The sequence below is a fragment of the Melozone crissalis genome, unplaced genomic scaffold (assembly GCF_028551555.1).
Source record: "Melozone crissalis strain CALT ecotype California unplaced genomic scaffold, PUWL_Pcris_2 ptg000027l_1, whole genome shotgun sequence".
Classification (NCBI taxonomy): Eukaryota; Metazoa; Chordata; class Aves; order Passeriformes; family Passerellidae; genus Melozone; species Melozone crissalis.
The window spans coordinates 81136201-81155854 of NW_026535805.1; the positions used below are offsets into that span (position 1 = coordinate 81136201).

At 36.1% G+C, this 19654-nt stretch overlaps 1 protein-coding gene across 1 annotated transcript in view; it reads left to right on the top strand.

The window, feature by feature from the left end:
* The window catches only part of EYS (eyes shut homolog), a 704955-nt gene that overhangs the window by 431894 nt on the left and 253407 nt on the right, over positions 1-19654 (top strand). The window contains exons 33-34 of the mRNA XM_054280634.1: positions 9122-9312; positions 11014-11105. Coding sequence (XP_054136609.1) covers positions 9122-9312; positions 11014-11105 — 283 coding nt within the window. The remainder of the gene's footprint in view (positions 1-9121; positions 9313-11013; positions 11106-19654) is intronic.

A 19654-nucleotide genomic window follows, 5' to 3' on the forward strand; every position in this document is an offset into this window, starting at 1 on the left:
CTGCAGGCTTCTAATACATTATTTAAGATGAAGGAAACAGAAATAACACTCACCAGACTCTTAATTGAGGCTTTGGTATTTCTTTCATAGGACAGCTGTCGAACTGGGGGAAAAGAAAGCAGGGGGATATGGAAATACTGAACACAGCACTATATGCAAGATATTAGTCACAACTTCGCCAGAAGGATGAACGGAGTATTATTTCAGATCACTGTAGCTTTGCTGTCAGGGTCATAAGTGTCATCCCAATTTGTAAAAGACAGCTTGATATGGTAATACGGTGCATACTGTTCATATCTGAAAGTACAGCTTCAGTTGGGAATGTTTTCAGGCTTCATGTGTCCAAGATGAAGACATTGTGCAGCTGATATCAGCCTGCTCATGTGCCACCAGCCTGAGAGATGTCATACATAGCTGTGACCAAAACAATGCATCCTGAAGACAGAAAAATGCCCTTGACCCTTAACTGCAACTCACCAGGCAGTTAGGAGCCTTTGGAAAATCACAACTGTGGTAAATACAACAACATTTACTTACAAATGCAGAACAGATGAAACTTTGTTGTCAATTTAGTGAGGCATGTGTACAATTAATAGGTAAAAGTATTTACTATAAATTACAAGGAACAAGCACAGCTAGTTCACAAACCTTAGATTGCCATCTTGCTACAGTATTTCATCAGTGACATCACTGACAGAGGTGGTTCTCACGATAAATATGAGTTGAATCCAAGGCCTTCACAAGAATATATATAATAACCTTCAAGAGGAAGAAGCACACTCCTGAAAATACTTGTCAGCAAATCACCTAAATTTCACTTCTCCCATAGCTGCATAATCTTAAGCAAATTCAAGCTGAATTGCTAAATCAAAGTGTTGGCTATCTGCATATTTGGATCTGGAACAAAAACAAATTATTCACAGAGAGTTCCGTTATCCTCCTGCTAGATACCATGCATACATCCTTAACTAAATGCACAGAATAGACAGTGTTATTGTGTGTGTCACTTGAAAGCAATACCCATGGTTGGATAGTCCATGCACCTTCCTAATGGTGATTTTTTTGACTGCACTAGAAAAACAGAACACCATGAAACAAATTTTTAAAAATCTATTTATTCTACCAGTGGATTTGGCCAGATATAAATATTGTCTTTTTCTGAATTTCACCGTGGTTTATTTGCTTATTTTCCAATCAGGGAATAATCTTGCTTGTATTATGGACTTTGTATTGGGGGTAAGGGATGATTACTGATTTTTTTTTTTTTATCTTAGGCTTAAAAAGTTCTGCTTTAACTGTGCAGCTCTCACAATACCTTGCAAGATGTTTATTATCTTGCTATTTACATGAATTGTTTTTATTCTGAATATTAGGAAGATAATTCCCTTTGGAATAGGGAGTTATAAAGGACACTTTAAAGGATATCTTAAATTCACATTATGAACTCCTCTTGCTTTGACCATTAATATTGTTATGGTCTTTAAAACAGTTATCATATGCTAAAAATAGTTCAGTTCTGTTTGTTCAAAGTCTAGTTGTAAGAGACTGAAAAACAGCTTGTTGGTTTATGAGTAAAGGGCAAAAAACTTGGTTTCCTTTGGATAGAACTGCTTTTCCCCCAGTGGTGGCCCTAATGCTTTCTAGCCATGGGGGTTATCAGCATGTAGGCAGTGGCACTGGGCTTGGTGCTGGCTGTGTGCCAGATGCCTGTGCTTTGTAAGAAAGAGCAGCAGGGGGAAAGATTTTAGCAAGACTTGTGAAGTTCTGCTGAGAGCAAGCCAAATTATCCCTGAGGTAAGAGCTGCTCCTGATTTCTGCAGTAATACTAGTTGATCTTCTCTGTGTCTCTTCTAGTAGATTTAAAAAATAAAAAAACTTTAGCTGAAGCAAGCAGAACCACACGCTGCTGATGTTTTTCCTGATTTTTATATATATATATATATATATATGTATGTATATATATATGTATGTATGTATGTTTTATGCCTTCAGTGAGAGAATTTCTTCTATTCCCTTCTTACTGCCATGAACATAAACACCTCTTTCCATTATCTATATATCTGTATGTTGAGGAGCTAGCCCACATGGCAAAAAATCCCCTCTGGGACTAGCAGGCAGCAGTCAAGCAAGTATCAGTTAACTCACTAAGCTATTACTGCAATTAATAGATAGAGGTAGTAGATTTGAATTTAAAATCTACACTTCACCAGGAAACAGAATTCTGCTTTAGAAACTATTAATAATCTTCTGACCATAATAAAACAATTTCCTGCACTAATTGCATTCCAGGTCCCTACTATAATTCAAATGGATTCTTGCTGGAAGACTCTGCCTCCCTTTTCCCTGAGTTCAAGGAGGATATTTTCCGTTCTTTGCAGTCAGCATTTTTATTTTAAAAAAATCTGAAAAAATCGTTGTGTGAAAAAAAATTATATGTATAGTTTTCTTGTTTCTAACTGTAACTCCTGAATAGAATGAGGGAAAAACTGAAAATTAATAGAAAATGCAGCCTACTTCATGGAGTCCCATTCATGGAGTGAGTAGCAAAGGTGAGTACTAGTAGACCTCACTCAAAAACATTACAGACTGGCTGTTGTTCATGTAGGAGTTAAAAATCAAAACTTGGATCAACAGACATGATTGACATATGTGTGAGAAAAGGAGAGATGTGTAATAACTTCAGGGAAATAGAAGGAGCTCTCTGGGATTTAGGGTCTGATGTTCCATACCTTTAAGGCACCTGAATTCTACATACGTGTTTCTGCGTGTGTGTGTTTAGGCTAGTAGTGAAGATCTTGTGAAGTAATAAGAGCTCTAAAACAGTCATGTTTTTCTTTCAGAGGAATTTCAAAGGCCGCTGAAATCCCTGGCTATGTGTAAGCTTGAAAAAGCAACAGTGAAGGGCGTTTATTCATAACTTGTTTTCCTTTGCTTGAAAGCTACTTGTGGGCTGCGCTGGCAACTGTTCTGGATGTTAACCGCATTTTATTGTTGTCTAACACGCCACATTAGAGAACATTTCAACTTTGAGAGAAAAACATAACTGTAATTCCTTGCTAGTCATGCAGCACAGACTTTTGTGACAGAATAAAACATGGATTCACTGTAATTGTGGGTTTGTTGTGTGGAACCAAAGGTGAAGCACATTGCAGTGAAATAGCTTTGCAACTGTAAATAGAAATAATGGTTGGAGAACATTGTTCTGCTCTGCCTTTAAGGTGTTTCAGCTGAAAAGACTAAATGAAATGTATGGAAGTAAATGAGACTCATTTGAAAATAAACAAAACCCTTTTAAATGGTGGTTACAAATATGAAGTAGATTATTGTATTTAAGGGAGTAAATAGTAAAATGCATAGATTATTTTGCTGTGGCTGTCTTTCAGGACTTGCTGGGAAGATGGACCTTATTTTAGATGCAAAAGAGAGTGATTAAAATGACTCATTAAAAAGGAAACTTCAAAGAAATTAGATTTTTTTGAGAGAAAACAGGTGTAAGGAAAATGAAAGCTGAGGTGCTTTAAGCACATTGGGAGTGAAAAAAACCAAACCCCACTCCTTCATGCGTAGGCTACCTGAAACAGAAATTTCTAAAAGTGGTAACAAAAAAAAAAAGCATCATAGGACTAATATCATCCATTAATCCTGCTTTTATATTCTGTGAAATTAAAAAAAATATAATAGGGATATTAATTCTTTGTAGTTAGGACAACAAGTATGCTCTTCAGTGGTAAGATACCTTACCACTGAATTTCAGTTTAAGTATATTTTCTCTTATCCCTCTGTCATTAATATCTACAAAGAGCCTGCCTGGAGGCTCAATAACCTCCTTGTAAACTTCCTGCTCAACAGCAGGACTGAAGGTCCCCCATGCCTTCCTCCCACACCGAGAGCTCTGCAGCCACTCTTGGTGCATTGGGCTACTCTTGCAGTGTTATTGGGGCCCATAGGGAAGAGTAACAAGGGTTAAACATCTGTGAGCTGGACAAGCCTGCTGGTCTCTGTGTAGAATCCCAGATCCTTGCTCTGACAGTGAAGCTGACAGACAAGCCTCTGAGGACATCAAGTTGGTTTGGTGTAAGGCCCCGGAGCTCATTCAATGAGTCTTTTAAAAGGATTTAACGTTATTTTTTGCAGTTTGAGTTAGATGCAATGGAGAAACACTGACAAGATATTCTCAAGAGGGCAAACAAATAAAAGCTTTACTTTCAAAATTCAGAAAATCTGGGAACTTTTTAATGTTAGAGTAACATTAAATCAACATAAAGCATTCCACAAAGCATTAATTTAGTAAACTCTAAGCCCATTCCACTTAACAAACTCCAACCCATCTGACTTTAAGTTACTCAAACTTTGAGAAGAAGGAATTAAAAGAAAGAAGATATATAGAAAAGAACAAATACAGCTACCACTTCTGGTTCTAGTGGTGTTCACCTGAGAGAAATTCCAAGAGGATGTAGCGTCAAGACCTGTGTGTGCCTTATGCTCTGGCTTATATACCCATTAGCTTTCCTGGGCCCTTCCCTTAGGAGGGACTTCTGGTGATTTTGCCACTTGGGAGCTGGGTTAGGGGCTCCAGGGTTGGAGTGTGGAGCATTGCCTCCCTAGTGCCAGGGTTTGGCCCCACTGCTGGAATCCAGCCCCTGGGGCTGCAGGCTGTGTGGAGCAGGGCAGCGCCTTGCCAGGGTGAGACCTGACCTGCCCCTTTCCTCACACATGTGCCTGAAATGGTTCAAGCCAGCAACTTCCACCAGCTCTGGGCTGAGCTGCCTCTGAGGGTCTCTTGAAGAGCCTTGTTTGCCTTCAGCAATGCCCTGAGTAGCTGTATGTCTGCTGCTCCATCATGCATTTCCAGCTTCTCCTGTCTCATCAGCCCACCCATCCCTGCCTGCGGGGTCGTGGCCTCTGGCCCTTTCTGTGTCTGGCTCAGCTTCTTCTCCACACGTGCTTGTGCAATATTCTGCCTGCTGGTGGCAGCAGCCTTCTCTGTCCATACAACTCCCTCAACAGAGCCCACAGAGGGATCTCACCACAAGCAGCAGTGGGGAGTGAGAGGAACTGTGCAGACAATGGGGCAGCCATCCATCAGTGTGGCCACTGGAAGGGCAGGGCACTGGGTCCTGCCAGCCAGGCTCACAGGAGGTGCTGGCAGGGCTGGGTGCCCAGTGTGGTGGGCCAGGAGCACGCCCTGGCTGAGGAAGCCATGGCAGTTTGTATGGAGGAAGCTGGCAAGCTGTAAACCTGGGACATGGACATCCATTGGAAGTCATCATCAGGTCTGCAAACAGCCCTGTGAAACAGCCCTTGCTCTGACTTTCTTGTTTTGCTTTTCTATTTTTTTCTTCTTTCGGCATTATCTGGTTTTAAACAAACATAAGTGGTTTTTATGATGACCGCTTTATGCGGTCATCATAAAAGAAAAGTGTTCCTTCTTAATAAAAATAAATAAAATTTCAAATAAAAAATCAATTGCTATGATTTTTTCATGACAGGTCCTTTCCATAGGCAATAATGCCTTCTATTTGAATGTTGTAAGATAGTTCTAATTAAAAGAATAACAAAAGATGTGAAATATATGTCCGCGAAAAAGAGAGGACCAATAGCTTGAATGGGAGGATTTTGTTCCCAGGTGTAACATTACAAAAAGAATTGCAGAAGAAAGAAGAAGAACATTATTTTAATCCTCTTTGTGCCTAAATCCATGCAAACTGCAGGGGGTACATTATACATAGAAATATATGGAGGCAAAAGCTCAATCACCAGGAGTGCATGCTCGTGAACATCTAAAAAGTTTTTATTATCTCTCTCTACCTGTTTTTATAAACAAAGACAATTATGTAGCTCTCAAAATTTTTTAAATTTGCAGGTCTCCATTCTGAAGCTTATGCAGCTGATACTAGAATAGAGAAAACCAGTAGGGAGTGGCAACAGTTAATGAAGCTTGCCTGTCAGCTGGGTTCAGACCTGCGTGTGTATCTGCTTACTATTACAGCTGAATCTCAAATTTTTTAGCATTCAGACATTTAACATTCATGTGAAGTCTAGTAAACACAAAACCACGGAGAGCTGGATGTATGCAGGGGAGCAAGCTAAAGCTGAGAGGATTTTATAGACCAAAGGGCTTGTCTGTTTTTTAGGAAAACAAGTGCTAGGCATTCCTAGGGAAAGATAAGAAATGGTTTCAATTTTTCTTTTTTTTTTGTTCTGAAGGCTTGGGGGATGAGTCCTCTCTGTTAGGGCAAAAAGCAATCCAGGATGCCAACTCCAGAGGTCAAATGAAAAAACTGCATCTAAGTGCAGTAGAAGGATTATAAGTAAAGCTTATGTTCTATAAAAAGAAATTGTGTACTGTTACAAACAATGTGAGAATCTTAATAAGTAAAACCACACCAGCAGTTTATGTTAATAGCTGTTGTGGGAAGGTATGTAGCCTGTTTGTTATTGAAGTAGTATTTTTATGGATTTTACAGAAACCTGCAGCCTGCTAAATATTCTTCAGTGCTTTCTCTCATTAATTCTTTCCATATTTGTGGACTAGAGCCATTGCAGCAATTTTACTGCACATGATTTGTTTCAGTTTTCTGTTTAGCAGCATGAATGTATTTCCCAGAAGAAGCCAAACTGGCCTCAAATCCGTGGAATAGGCATGGAGTGTATTGTCTTGCAAGGCTTCATCACGTGCTGCCATATGAAGATAAAAATAAACGGAAGTTGGTCAGAATAAAGCTGCAAGTTTTGTCTGTAGTGCTCTGTGCACTTGCTACAATTACACAGAGAAAGCTAAAGATAGATGCCACTAGCTTGTGCTTGTTTGGTTTACCTTGAATTTAGTAGATAATTCAGTCTGACCTCAGTTATCAGAGTTAAATTACAGTTTCAGGAATCGTGAATAAACTCTTCCTGCAACTACCTTTTTTTTTTTTTTTTTTCCTTATGATTACAGATTTTACTCTTCTGTGAGATCTGGGATCTCAAATGCCTTCTGTTAGCAAACCTCTGGAGAGCTGACATAGTTTTGACCTTTCTCACATGTTAGCTTTATTATACGCTGAACAATGTGGGAGAGAAAAACAACCCAGCAATAAAAACAACCCACCTCCAAAATATTGGGAAGGTAGCAGAAGGATTTAGGACTGCAGGAAGGGGATTTTGTGTGCAACTTTGCTGTCTTTTAGCCAAGCTGATCTCCAGCATGGATCAAGAAAAAGAGATGGTTAGGTATCAGACTTTCAGGAGTGTGGGGATAACTGAGTGGTTCCTTGGGATAAGCAAAATCTATTCAGGGGCAATTCAGGGCAAGCAGAATGAGAGAAAGATTTAGAGCTCAGTGGCTTGCTCAGGAAGGAAAACAAACAAGGGTTAGGGATTGGCAATAATTCTCAAAAGCCTTTTATTTGAGAAATTGCCCTGTCTATAAAATGTAAAAAGCTCTCTGTGCCTTTCTTTTTAATTTAATTTTCTGAAATTTACACCTGCAGGCTTATAGCTCAAAGAAGAGTTTTTAAGGATTAAATACACTTAAAATTGTAAAATCTCTTTTATTGCAGCACTGGTTATTGATTGGTATTTCTTGGAATTTTTTGGTCTATGTTACTCTATGTTGTATGTATGCATATGTTGGTGATACTTATATAGTACTGAGAATTTCTTAAGAGCTTAGCTTGAGATTTGACCACAGTCACTCGAACTTTGTAAATAGGTTTATGCCATTCATGAAAGGATAAAATTCAGCATACCCTTACAGTGAAACATGAAAGTTCAGCATCAACAGTTTTTGTTTTATCCCACTATCATTTTTGTTCAGAATTTAATCATATATAGTGAGACATTTGCTATTGAAGTTGTTGTCCAAGGATTAAAATTTTACCTATTTTGGAAAGTAAAAAGAGATCTGTGACCTTCAAAGATATCCTAAACCCCTGTAAAATTGATTGAGTGAAATTTGACCAAAGGGAAATGGAATCATTCACTTATGTGTTGTGTATTGTATGCAGGTTGATAATGTTGCAGCAACATTTTTCACAAGATGGCTGAATTGTTAATATTTCTTTAAATTTTTATCAGTCTCATGAAGCTGATCAAACAAATAATTGTGTGCTGTGAGACTAAAGCATATATACACGCTTCTACAAAAATTGAAATACTTAACTCCTCATGTTACAAGTATGGAAGAGAACCCATATTTTTTAGTCTTTACAAGCAGACAAATGTAGTGATCTCAATTTAAATACTGGCAAATGAAAAAAACAAGGTGCAAGACTGCAGCTGTGTATGGATAGGTACCTATGTGCATGTCTCTTCCCTTGTAAACACACCATAAGAGAAAGAAAAAGAAGGGGAAAAAATGGGGGAAAGTGAGCAATGAATGGAGAGGAGAGAAAAGGGAGGGAACAGGGAAGGGAAGGGAGCAAAAAACATAGAGGAAAGGAATGGGGAAAGGAAATATGAGAAGAAAGAAGGGGACAGGAAGAAATAAAAAATACAAAGAAGCCCCTTTTAAGTGTCACCTACTGGGCTTAAACCCATGTATTCACATACCTTTTCTATTTTAAAAAGTGTTACATCTGCCTTTGTCAGATATTGCATGGAGTGCTGAATGCTATGAGGTTCATAGATAAATGAGACAAGATGGATGTAAACCCAAGGAAAATTTTCATCTTTCACCCTGGCACCAGAAAATATTTGATATATTAAGATGCCAACTTCATAATTAGCTTGTAGAATGTCTTCCTCCCTTTAGATACTGTGTAGTTTCTGTAGAGACTTCAAACCCATTCGTTCTTGCATCTAGGTTTGATGAAAACACCTGACTTTGAAGAAAATGTCAAGCCAAAGCTGCTAGATATGTACCAATTCTTTCATCATTATAGCCTAGTCTTTCAGGGATTGATCTATATGCTTGCTTAATATAATTTGACAAAAACCTTTTTGTCTAGTTATATAAACTCTCAGCGTTAACCTTTGGCAGAAGAAAACCAATATAATTTTTCAGATTCATTTATGAAACCTTGAAAGATGTAAACGATTATGCTGTATCTTTGCTACCACTGCCAGAATAAGAAAGCAGTGTGTGAAGAAGAAAAATATCTTTATATTCTTACATGTCTCAAAATTCTATTCACAGATTTTAGTTATGCTCGCTACTATGGTGATTCTTACCTGGAATTTCAAGGCTTACATTTGAACATGCAAAATTTCATCCACCTGGAATTTAGGACCTATGATCCTCATGGACTTCTTCTAAATATTGAACAGAGCCCAGAAACAATTGGACATTTTCTAATTCGACTTGTCATCAATAATGGTACCTTGCAGGTAAGGCATCAAAATCTCCCACTGAAGGAAAAGTAAATAAAAGTTGAATTTGTAAAAATGGTAAAATTTCTAAATTTTCTTACTGTAGAAGATAGTAAATAAAGCTACGGAGATTCTTGACATCTTCAGTATTTTAAGGAAGATAGTTGTTAAACTTTCTCTCTGTTTTGTCCAATTCTTGGCTAATAGAGTCAATATTACTCACAATATTAAAACACAAAACGAAAAAATGTAGGTTTTATCTTTACATGCTGGACAAATTAAGTTATCGTATTTTATACCTAAACTAAGTGAAATTCCTCACATGGAACTTCATTAAAATTGTCATAAGGAAGGCTTATGACATAGGCATAGACATAGAAATTGAATGAATTGTCAGAGAAAAATTTATTATGTTAGAGAATAGAGTGTATCTTTTTTACCATGTATCTGTAAGTAGAAATCTTTCACTCCATCTATTATTTAGATCTCAGTTCCACAGGATCAGGAAAAAGACAATTATTTGGCTCTCATGGACAGACTAACAAGGAATATATTTGTTTATAAACTTTAAAGAGTAAAGTGTTTATTGTGGTATATCTTTACCTTCCACAAATTATTCCATCTTTTCAGAGAAAGAGGTAATACTAGAGCTTTATTAAGAGATAGGCAGATACTAAAGAGGCTATAAAAAGATATTAAAAGAAAAGTTACTTTTCTCATGACTTGCCTCCCATTTTCCTGCTGAAAGTTTCCCAAAGTGTAATATATTCTTTTGTAAGAACTGTGAAATGTCTGTTAGAAACAGCATTTTGTATTATATTTGCCTTCATGTTTTAAGACCATGACCATACTAAACAGATATATAAACTGAAGATAAATAGAAAAGAAGAAAATTACCTTTTACTCATTTTGTTATACTGTGATTTTTTGTCTTTTATTATATTGTGACTTTGTCCAGAAAAAAAAAAGGTGAGATTAGTCATGGGCAGGAAGTTATCCAACGTTTAGAAAATGGTGATGGCTTTAAGTTCATCTTACTTGTATTCATGGTAAAGTAATGATGCAGAAAAATATTTTTCTAACATATCATAAGCACCATAAAATATGAAAGTACTTTAATTGACACAAATCTATTCAGAGATCCCAGTGTGCCATGTTAAAACTAATTGAATTCACTTAATCATTCACAAAGCTGGTCAATTAAATGTGGATTTAAAGCCCAATGAACAAATGGTTCTAAGCTCACAATCAAGCTACAATTACAAGTAGACAAACCATGAAATCAAGTGCTTGTTCGCATTAGTATAGGAAATTAAATGGTGCTCCAAAATGCTCAAGCCTGCACGCTACATTACATGTTTGGAAGTGTAAGGAAGCCATAAAATGTTAAGTAAAATTCACCCATGGCCAGTGTTAATTTCAGATGGGTTGCAGATGGTCGACTTCTTTGCAAATCACACCCATAATATCTGATTGTACAATACACAAAGATTAAAGCATTTTCATGCAGATTAGGAAGCATATATATGTACTTGCATATTTCTGGTACAATAGGCTTCCTTATCCAGAACTTTCAATGAAACATTTATTTTTCTTGATACATATGACATCCTTCAGGGTTTTTTTTAAACCATTTATCATTTTAAAATTCAAGTTTCAATGCCTGAAACTGTTTAATTATTGGAAATAATGTAATTAAAACCTTTTCCCACTCTGTAGTACCAATATTTATGTGATGACGCAGCAGAAGTCAAAAACATCACTACCACTGCTAGAGTGGACGATGGATACTGGTACAGTGTGCAAATTAGGTAAGTATTCTGTTTTCTGTTTTTATCAAAGATCACATGGTTTGGACCATTAGTAAATCCCACAGATATTATATCTGATTAACTATGATACCTCAACACATACTGTAAAACTATATCATGGTAGTCTGGGCCAAAACACATCCTTGGAAAGAATGTTTAAATCTACAGTTGGACTGTGCTCATCACATCCCTGATGTGCTTAGTGGAAATAAATTTATTCTTATTGAAGTAATTTTCTGTAGCAGACATAAACATTCAGTCAGGAAAGATGCTGCACAGTAAATCCAAGCTACTCAGTCCAGGAAATAGTTGAATTTCCAACAATGAGAGTGTGATTTATAGAAAAATATTGGAAAATAAATAGATAGGGAGAAGCAGCACCATGACTTTCATTGCTGTCACTGGCTTGCAACTCATAATAGGATATATTATTCCTGTAAAAGTAACAATACGTGCAACTGAAGGAGAATAAAATGAAAAGAAAATGAGGTAGGAAAAAGGGGTAGGTAGTAGGCTTTCCATGGTGTTTGTGCATATATGTATCTAATGACCAAATATCTGTGATCATAGAATCCACAGCCTTGGAAGTGAAAGTTTTGTGTTCACTTTATAGGAAAGTTAGGCACCTAGTGTGCTCTCTGAGTGCCTAGTTCCTATTAGGTAGCTTAAAATGGGTCCAGTCATCTTGTCCAGGAAGAAGAAAGCAAGCTAGCTGTCTGCTTGTCTCTGAGGAGTAAGTTAGTCCTTAAAAAGTTTGTGGAGGAGTGCAGAAGGAATACAAACCTTTCACTGGAATAGACCTTTTATAGCTCTATCTTTCCAAACATTGTTAAATGAAGAACTTTCGCAGGGCAAGATTGTCTCCCCTTCCCTCCATGGGAAATATGATGGAGTGTTGTCATGGTTTGACCCGGAAACAGGATTTCTGGGATGCTGTAGATAAGGCCAATGAGATAGGGCCCTGTGTCTCATGCTACAGCATCCCAGAAATCCTGTTTCCGGGTCAAACCATGACAAGTGTGTATCCATTATACTGTACCTGCTGCCTCAGATGTGGCAGTGAGTACTCAGTGAGGATAACCAAAGTTTTTTTCTGCATTTCAGTTACCATTGCTATCATAATTTTTTTTCCAGCAAGTTAAACCACACTCATGGCTAGGACTGCTCAGTTACCTACCACAAATTCATGCAAGGAGCAAAAGCCAGTAATCCACTGTGGTTGTGCTTATTACCCAAAAAGGAGCAGCATAAACCAAGCCATGCTAATGGAAGCTAAAGCAAGTGTAAGCTCCACTGTGACCAGGAAGAAATAGAACACAGTATCTCAATGACACTGATAAAAGTGAGATTCTCTAAAATCTAATAACATATGGAGTTCTGTTTATTTCCTGGTTGTGACTCCCTCTCCATACCAAAATAGAGAAATTAAATTGGAAAACAGTTTTTAGGGAAGAGATATAAAGATGATAAAATCATTAAGCATCTTCTATATTAATAGAGACTAAATACTCAAGTACTCTGCAAGTCCATTAAATACAGGTAAGAGAGGATCCCAAAGAAGACAAATCCCAAGTGACACAGAAAGGGGATAAGTGGAGACATAAAATTTCTAGTTTCTTAGATAGTTGAAATCCATTATGATTCAATTGTTATTCCTTGTTGCTCATTTTAAGAAAGATTTAAGATCCTGAAAATAGCAAAAGTATGAATACCTGAACCCTCAGTAATGTGGAACTGTCTGCAGTGCCTTTCCCCTGGCACTGAAGCATTCAAACTGTGATGCCACTGTCATCCCTCAGATATCCACTAATTACCATTATGGGAATGCACTTATTCCATGCATTTTCCCCCTACTCCATCAAGCAGAAAAAAGCTTGAGTCTCTAAATCAGCCCTGTGATATGATGATAGCCCACGACAAAAGAAAGCCAACCTAATTTTTATATTTTGCTTTTCCTTTTGAGCATAAAAAAGAAAGAAACTTTCTTTCATTTGCAGGAAATTATTTCAGGACAGCTCAGGAAATGGGCCACACTTATTTCTCCTGCTGAAAAAGAAGGCATGCATACCATTTATGAGACTCAGGCTAGTTACAGAGCAATTAATAATTCATCATTCTACTCACTTCAGAAGAGTGGAAATAGTTCTGGAAGTAGTTGTTTTAAGATGGCATTCTGCAGATGACACCAAGTTGTGTGCGAGCGTTGGTTCACTGGAGGGCAAGAAAGCTCTGCAGAAGGATCTGGGCAGGCTGAATCAATGGGTCAAGGCCAATTGTGTGAGGCTTGTGAGAAGTGGCTGAGGGAGCTGGGGCAGTCTGGCTGGGAGAAGAAGAGGCTGCAAGGAGACCTTATGGCCCCCCTACAACTCCCTGAAAGGAGTCTATAGTGAGGCAGGGGTCAGTCTCTTCCCCTGACTAACAAGAAATCAAACAAGAGGAAATGGCCTCAAGTTGCACCTGAGGAGGTTTAGGTTGGATATTTGGAAAGAAATCTTCACAGAACGGGTTGTAAAACACTGAAAGAGGATGTATAGGGAAATGTCTGTGTCATCATCACTGGAGATATATAAAAATCATGTAGACATGGCAGTTAGAGCTAGGGTTTATTGTTGGATGGACTAGGCAGTGCTGGTTTAACAGTGGAGATTGATGGCTTTAAAGATCTTTTCCAACCTAAACAACTCTGTGATTCTATGATTCTAAGATTCAAAATATCAGCGATGTAGATGTCAGGAAGATTTGGAGTTGCTTCTCACTGTCATCTCATGCATTTTCACATGTGCTTGAATTAATTATAACATATATATTCTGTATATATACGCTTTACATTTTTTCCTATATTGACAATTAAATATGTATTGTTGACAGTTAAGTTTGATAGAGTCAGTCTTGAAATATGAGTTAATTGTTTTATAAAGTTAACATTTCATTTAATCAACTGCAGTGTAATACAGCATAAGAAAACTTAAAATAACTTTGGTGAAAAATTTCTGTAACTTATTCAACAACTTTCTAGAGGCTTGCAAATATTTAATCTTCTCAGAACTGATTTTCAGTGAGATAAATATGTTCAGTTTTGAACAATGGTATCTGGGAAACTGGTGAAGTAAAATGGGAATGTAGGTGATACTACATATTGTAACATCGTGGGTATGCACACAGGATTTTCTTTGTTGTGCATATGTTAAGCATTGTGAACAGATATTGTGGATAATAACAATAATTTTTTTGAAAGAAAATGCTTATTTTAATTATTTAATGTTATCTTAATTTTTTGGAGCTATTTTGATGTAGTCCTATGATGGAAAGGATTTTGTCTTTTGAATTAAGGAAGAGCAGTGCATTTCAGCTACTGAAGATAAGCCATCTTCAAAGAGCGTGATGCCTCTACAATATCATATTAAATGAAAATAGACTTAAAAGTAGTGACTGCTGTTAAATACAAGTTTAAGTTCAGTGAAAATTAGATAGTGATAGTATATTCCTTTTCTCCTTACAGGAGAACATTTTACTGCTTCCTTTATCCCACAGAAATAATTCCTCATGAAAATAGAATAAATGACACACTATCTAATGTTTGCAAAAAACGTGCATATTGCTGTCAATGTCCTTTATGCAGTTCTCATGGTTCATCATGATATTCATGCTGAAAGAAAAGTAGCAGCATTGCTGAAGAACATGTTTCCTGATGATGGAATATTGTGACTACAAAAACTGTAATAATTTAATAAATTTGGTACAATGTAAGGACTGTATTTGCTTCAAAATCTGGGATATTGTGCATAATTTGGGTTAGAATGTAACTTTTTGCATCAGATTAGTCTAATCTAGAATTGGCTGCTAAAACCAACCTTGCCAAGGTTTGCCTCAGAGCAGTGCCTGAAAGTTCCATTTCATGTGTAAACTACTGTGGTTTTGTACTAAGCCTGTTAATGAAACTTCATTGCAGCTGTTTCACTCACATTTCTGACTATTGTTTTGGTTTTCTTGAGTGTTACCAGGGAAGTGAGTGAGCTACTGTGAAAAATGGATATGGGCAATATCCCACAGGGATTGGATTACTGCAGGATATTGTGAAGAGAAGAAAATGTTAGGCTCAAGCACTGGAAGGTTTACTTGTTTGGTTTTGTAGTGAAGATACAGTTTTCTTACTGGCAATGCACGGGATGTTCGGCCACAATCTTCTCATTCCAGCCTTCATAAAACTGCCTCCATTAACTGCTTTAAGCTTTTTCTTCTTCAATCTTTGTCATCAAAACAAGTTGATAAAATTATATGTATTGCAGAAGCAAACCAAACTGCAGCAGAAATATTAGAAATTTGCCTTTTCTTACCCCAGTAATCTCCATTTCAGTACTGATACAAATAGTTTCCTCAATTATGTAAAAAGGATTTTTATATAATTGAGGTCTCAGATTATTATTTTCAATTGCTTTAGCAAATTTGTCCATTTATAAATTTATTATGCAATAGATGTCATGAATACATTCTTTAATGTGAGTCTATCATGTTTGAATTTTTTTTAATTGTCTGAAATATTTTGGATTATAATCTGGTGTTGTGCTCCATTATAAACTGACTGTAAAATCTGGCAATTGCTTTTCAAAGAGTGTTTTATTCCTCTACTTTAACTCCTATTGTTTTTAATTTGAGTTTTGCACTAGTAACCTATAGGACTTTTAGTGATTGATTGTCTTGCTTTTGAGATGTAAAAGTTGTCTGATTCCTTTAGTCAGAAAAAGATCTTTATAATCATGCCAAAATGCAACATATGCTCATTCAGGAACTTTTATATTGCTTGGTTTTGACAGCTTTTTATGAGGGTCTGAGATAATCCATATGGTGCAAAGTATCCTGTATTTATTATCCTTCACAACATGCTACAAACCTCATATTTTCCCTAGGGCTTTTAGGCAGGTAAGATAAGCATATGATAGATAAAGTGGTAGCAAATCCTGTTTTGTTTTTTTGTTTTGTTTTTTTTTTTTTTTTTATTTCTTTTATTGTAAATTCCTGTTTTTATTTTATCACAAAGGTGCAGAATTTTGACCTTCATTTTTTAGCATGACAGCATATGGGTGAAGAAGTCACTCATCTGTTGTTTCATGTACCATGTAAATGTCATATACTTGTTGAAAACATGCTTAATGGTCCATATCCTCAAGAAGCAGTGTAAGTCAAAAGATATTATTACCAATTGCTGCTATTTAGTTAGAGATCTATATTCAATATTTATGAAATGCTGTATTCAATATTTATGAAAAGTGAGAAATATATTCTTGATATAAAATAGCTTCAGGGTCTTTTAATTTTCTTCTTGTCTCCCAAGAAAGCTGTCAATGGACTTGCATCAGCAGCAAGAAGTTTAAGTACTTAGATCCATCAGGGTTTAGCCTGTTTTGTATGTTACCAAAAGATTTAGGAAGTTGCTGGACCTCTAAACTGGCCATTGACAGGGTCCTCACAAACTTCTTAGCCACGGTTGTGTTGGTCTTTTTTTACAGTCCCTCCTAAAGTGCCTAGTGTAAAATTAAGGGTGAATGAAATACATGTGCTGACTTACCTAATAATTTCTAATTTTTGTATGGTCTGAAACTTTTCCCAAATCAGTGGAGCTTACTTGGATAAAGTACAGGTTTTTTTTACTTAGTTCAATTTATTTATGATGTATTAACACTGGTAATAGAATGACATTTGTATTTTCTTAAATTCATTGTATGTTAAATCCTAAGTAGTTTATATCTGCTACTTAATGTCCAATATACATTGCAGAGATGCCAAGTCACTGAAAACAAATGGGTTTGAGAATATAGTTTAGAAATGCAGGCATTTTCATTTAATGGGGAATGAAAATAATTAAAACATTGGAAATATTGATACTGATGTCAAGACCTGGATTTGTAAAGTGGAAAATAGGAATGAGTTGATCATGAACTGTGAAGAAAATTGTAAGGATTCTTTTTTCATTGTGGTTTGGGGATTCTGGACAAAGATAAAGAAATTTAACATTGAATAGATATGGTAACTATCACACAGGTGAGCAGGAAAAATGGACACTATCCCCAAAACGGATATTAAATACTTGTGAAAGGAAAAAGATACTAACTTTTAACAGCATAGGTTGACTATTGGCACAAGTAGTTCAAAAGGTGGACAATTTCTGGGGCTGAAGATTTCTATTACATGATGACACTATTACTGCCTGCTGGCAGAGCATAAGAGTGCCACAGAAATGGTAATGCTGGATTGAAGCAACAGAATCAAAGGAGATTCTGATTTATGAACTGTGAAACTGAAGCCAAATAAGAATCAGAAAACACTAAATAGAGGAAAAGTTCTGAAATCTTTCTAGTTGGAACATACGTGTTTTCCAGTTCATTCTGGTAATGTGCACAGTACATTTAGAGAGAGTTAATTTGATTTTAATCCTTTCACAGATTAGTAGAGGAGGAATTAAGCCAATAATATTCCCTCTTGTAACTAATTTTCTTTTTTTTTACTTTATCTCATAAATACTTTATAACTTAAACCTTCTTTAATGTATCTTTCTATTTGGGAGCTGGGGTTGTTCAGCTGGAAGAAAAGGAGGTTCAGGAGACAGCATGTTGCTCTCTATAAATACCTGAAAGGAGGTTGTAGCCAAGTGGAGGTCAGTACCTTCTTCCAGGTAACAAGATGAGAGGAAATGACTTCAAGTTGCACGAGGGGAAGTTTAGGTTGGATATTAGGAAAAATTTCATCACAGTATTGGTAGTTAAGCATTGGAAAAGGCTGCCCAAAGTGTGACCTTCCCTGGAAATATTTTTTTTTTAAATTTAGAGGTTGCAGTTAGGGACATGGTTTAGTGATGAACTTTGCAATATTAGGTTAATAGTTTGACTGGTGACCTTAGAGGTCTTTTCCAACCTTAATTATTGTATTATTCTGTGATAGTTCTACCTTTTTAATGATTTCAAACACAGTGGAAGTAATGACTCTGTAGATGCTAGAGAGCAGCAACAGCATCTCACTAAAAAACACAGATAAGAAAACTGATCTCTACATAGGTTGAATAGGAGAATGCATTTATTATATCTACTGCTGAACAATTATTAAGGAAAGAGACCATCCATGAATTTATACTTACCCAGTTTCCTCTGTGAATAAGAATAGATTTCTGTAGCTTAAGATCATTTTTGTGCACAAATACCAGAAATAAGTTTCAAGTACAGAGTATCACTGCAGTCATGTTCTATTAATCCCAGAGATTTCTGAAATACCAGTGAGGCTGAATTTTTTTTTTTTTAAGAGAACATCTTAAGCTTCAATAGTAGAACCTACTGTACCACAACAACACTAATGGTTGTACTGTTCTTTGAAGTGTCTTCATTGTGAAAAACAAAAGTATATTTTTATTTTAGATTCAGAAATTATTTTTTTCAATACTAGAAATTGCCTTTCTTTGTCTATCTTTATCACAAAAAGCAAAGAAACAACTTGCCTCTCTTACTGACTGCTGCATATCACCAAGTATCTTATCTGTTAGAGATATTGTCTAAACAATTTATGTATTTGCTGGAGGCTTTACCTCAGGACATGTCTTTAGCTGTTGTCTGTTTAAGAGTATTGAAATCCTGTTCTATCCCATGTGATCTATACAATAGTTCTTAACTCTATTGTTCACATTATTAATTTCACAGAACATTCAAAATTTTCTTACCAGAATAATTCAAATTGCTATTTTTAAAAATAAAGTAATAATATTATCATCTGAGTTTTTGAATATATTATAAATATTTTTTCTTTATAAAATGTAATTGAATGTACCAGTATCCTATTTCTGAATGGATTTTGGTTTTAGGAAAAGCAGAGGTAATATATATAATGCACACAATCTAGTATTTCCTTTTATACACTTAAATGCGCTGAGGACTTTGATTTTGTAATCAAAGTGATTTTAAGAACTCAGGTTTTCACATATGATATCAACATATTTTATACAATTTGTGCATATTAATAAGGAGTAAATATACTAGCTATCATAAACAAGCTTAGTGGAGAAAAAACAATGTAGGTTTTAAAAAATATTTATAGAACTTCTTTTCTCTCTGTGGATGAAAGTATATCATGATTTAAACATAGCAGCATAAAGTAAAATAAGCTACCGTTTTTATCTAAGTTAAAATTTCTAAAATTTCTTGGGTTTAAATTTTCAGGCCAGAAGGGAACATTATTTGACCACCAAGGGACCAGTAGTTTGACCACTTCTATATCTTGAATGATCAATATTTTGTTTGAAGTCTATGAAAAACATAGACTTCATTTTAATCAAGCCGTTCTATTAAATATTTTCCTAAGATACACTTTACTGTGGTCACCTCTTCCTAAACCCACAGCTTTGGTGGGCAGTTTATGTATACAGATCATTCTGTCTGGCAAACCCCAGCCAGTGCTTCAGTAAAAAGCTGAAAATAAAAGGTGGATAAAGATTCCCTTCTGACCCTGCTAACCTGATGTCTCAGGTATTGAGGTAATGCTCAGGACTGAGCCAGCAGTGCAGACATATAAGA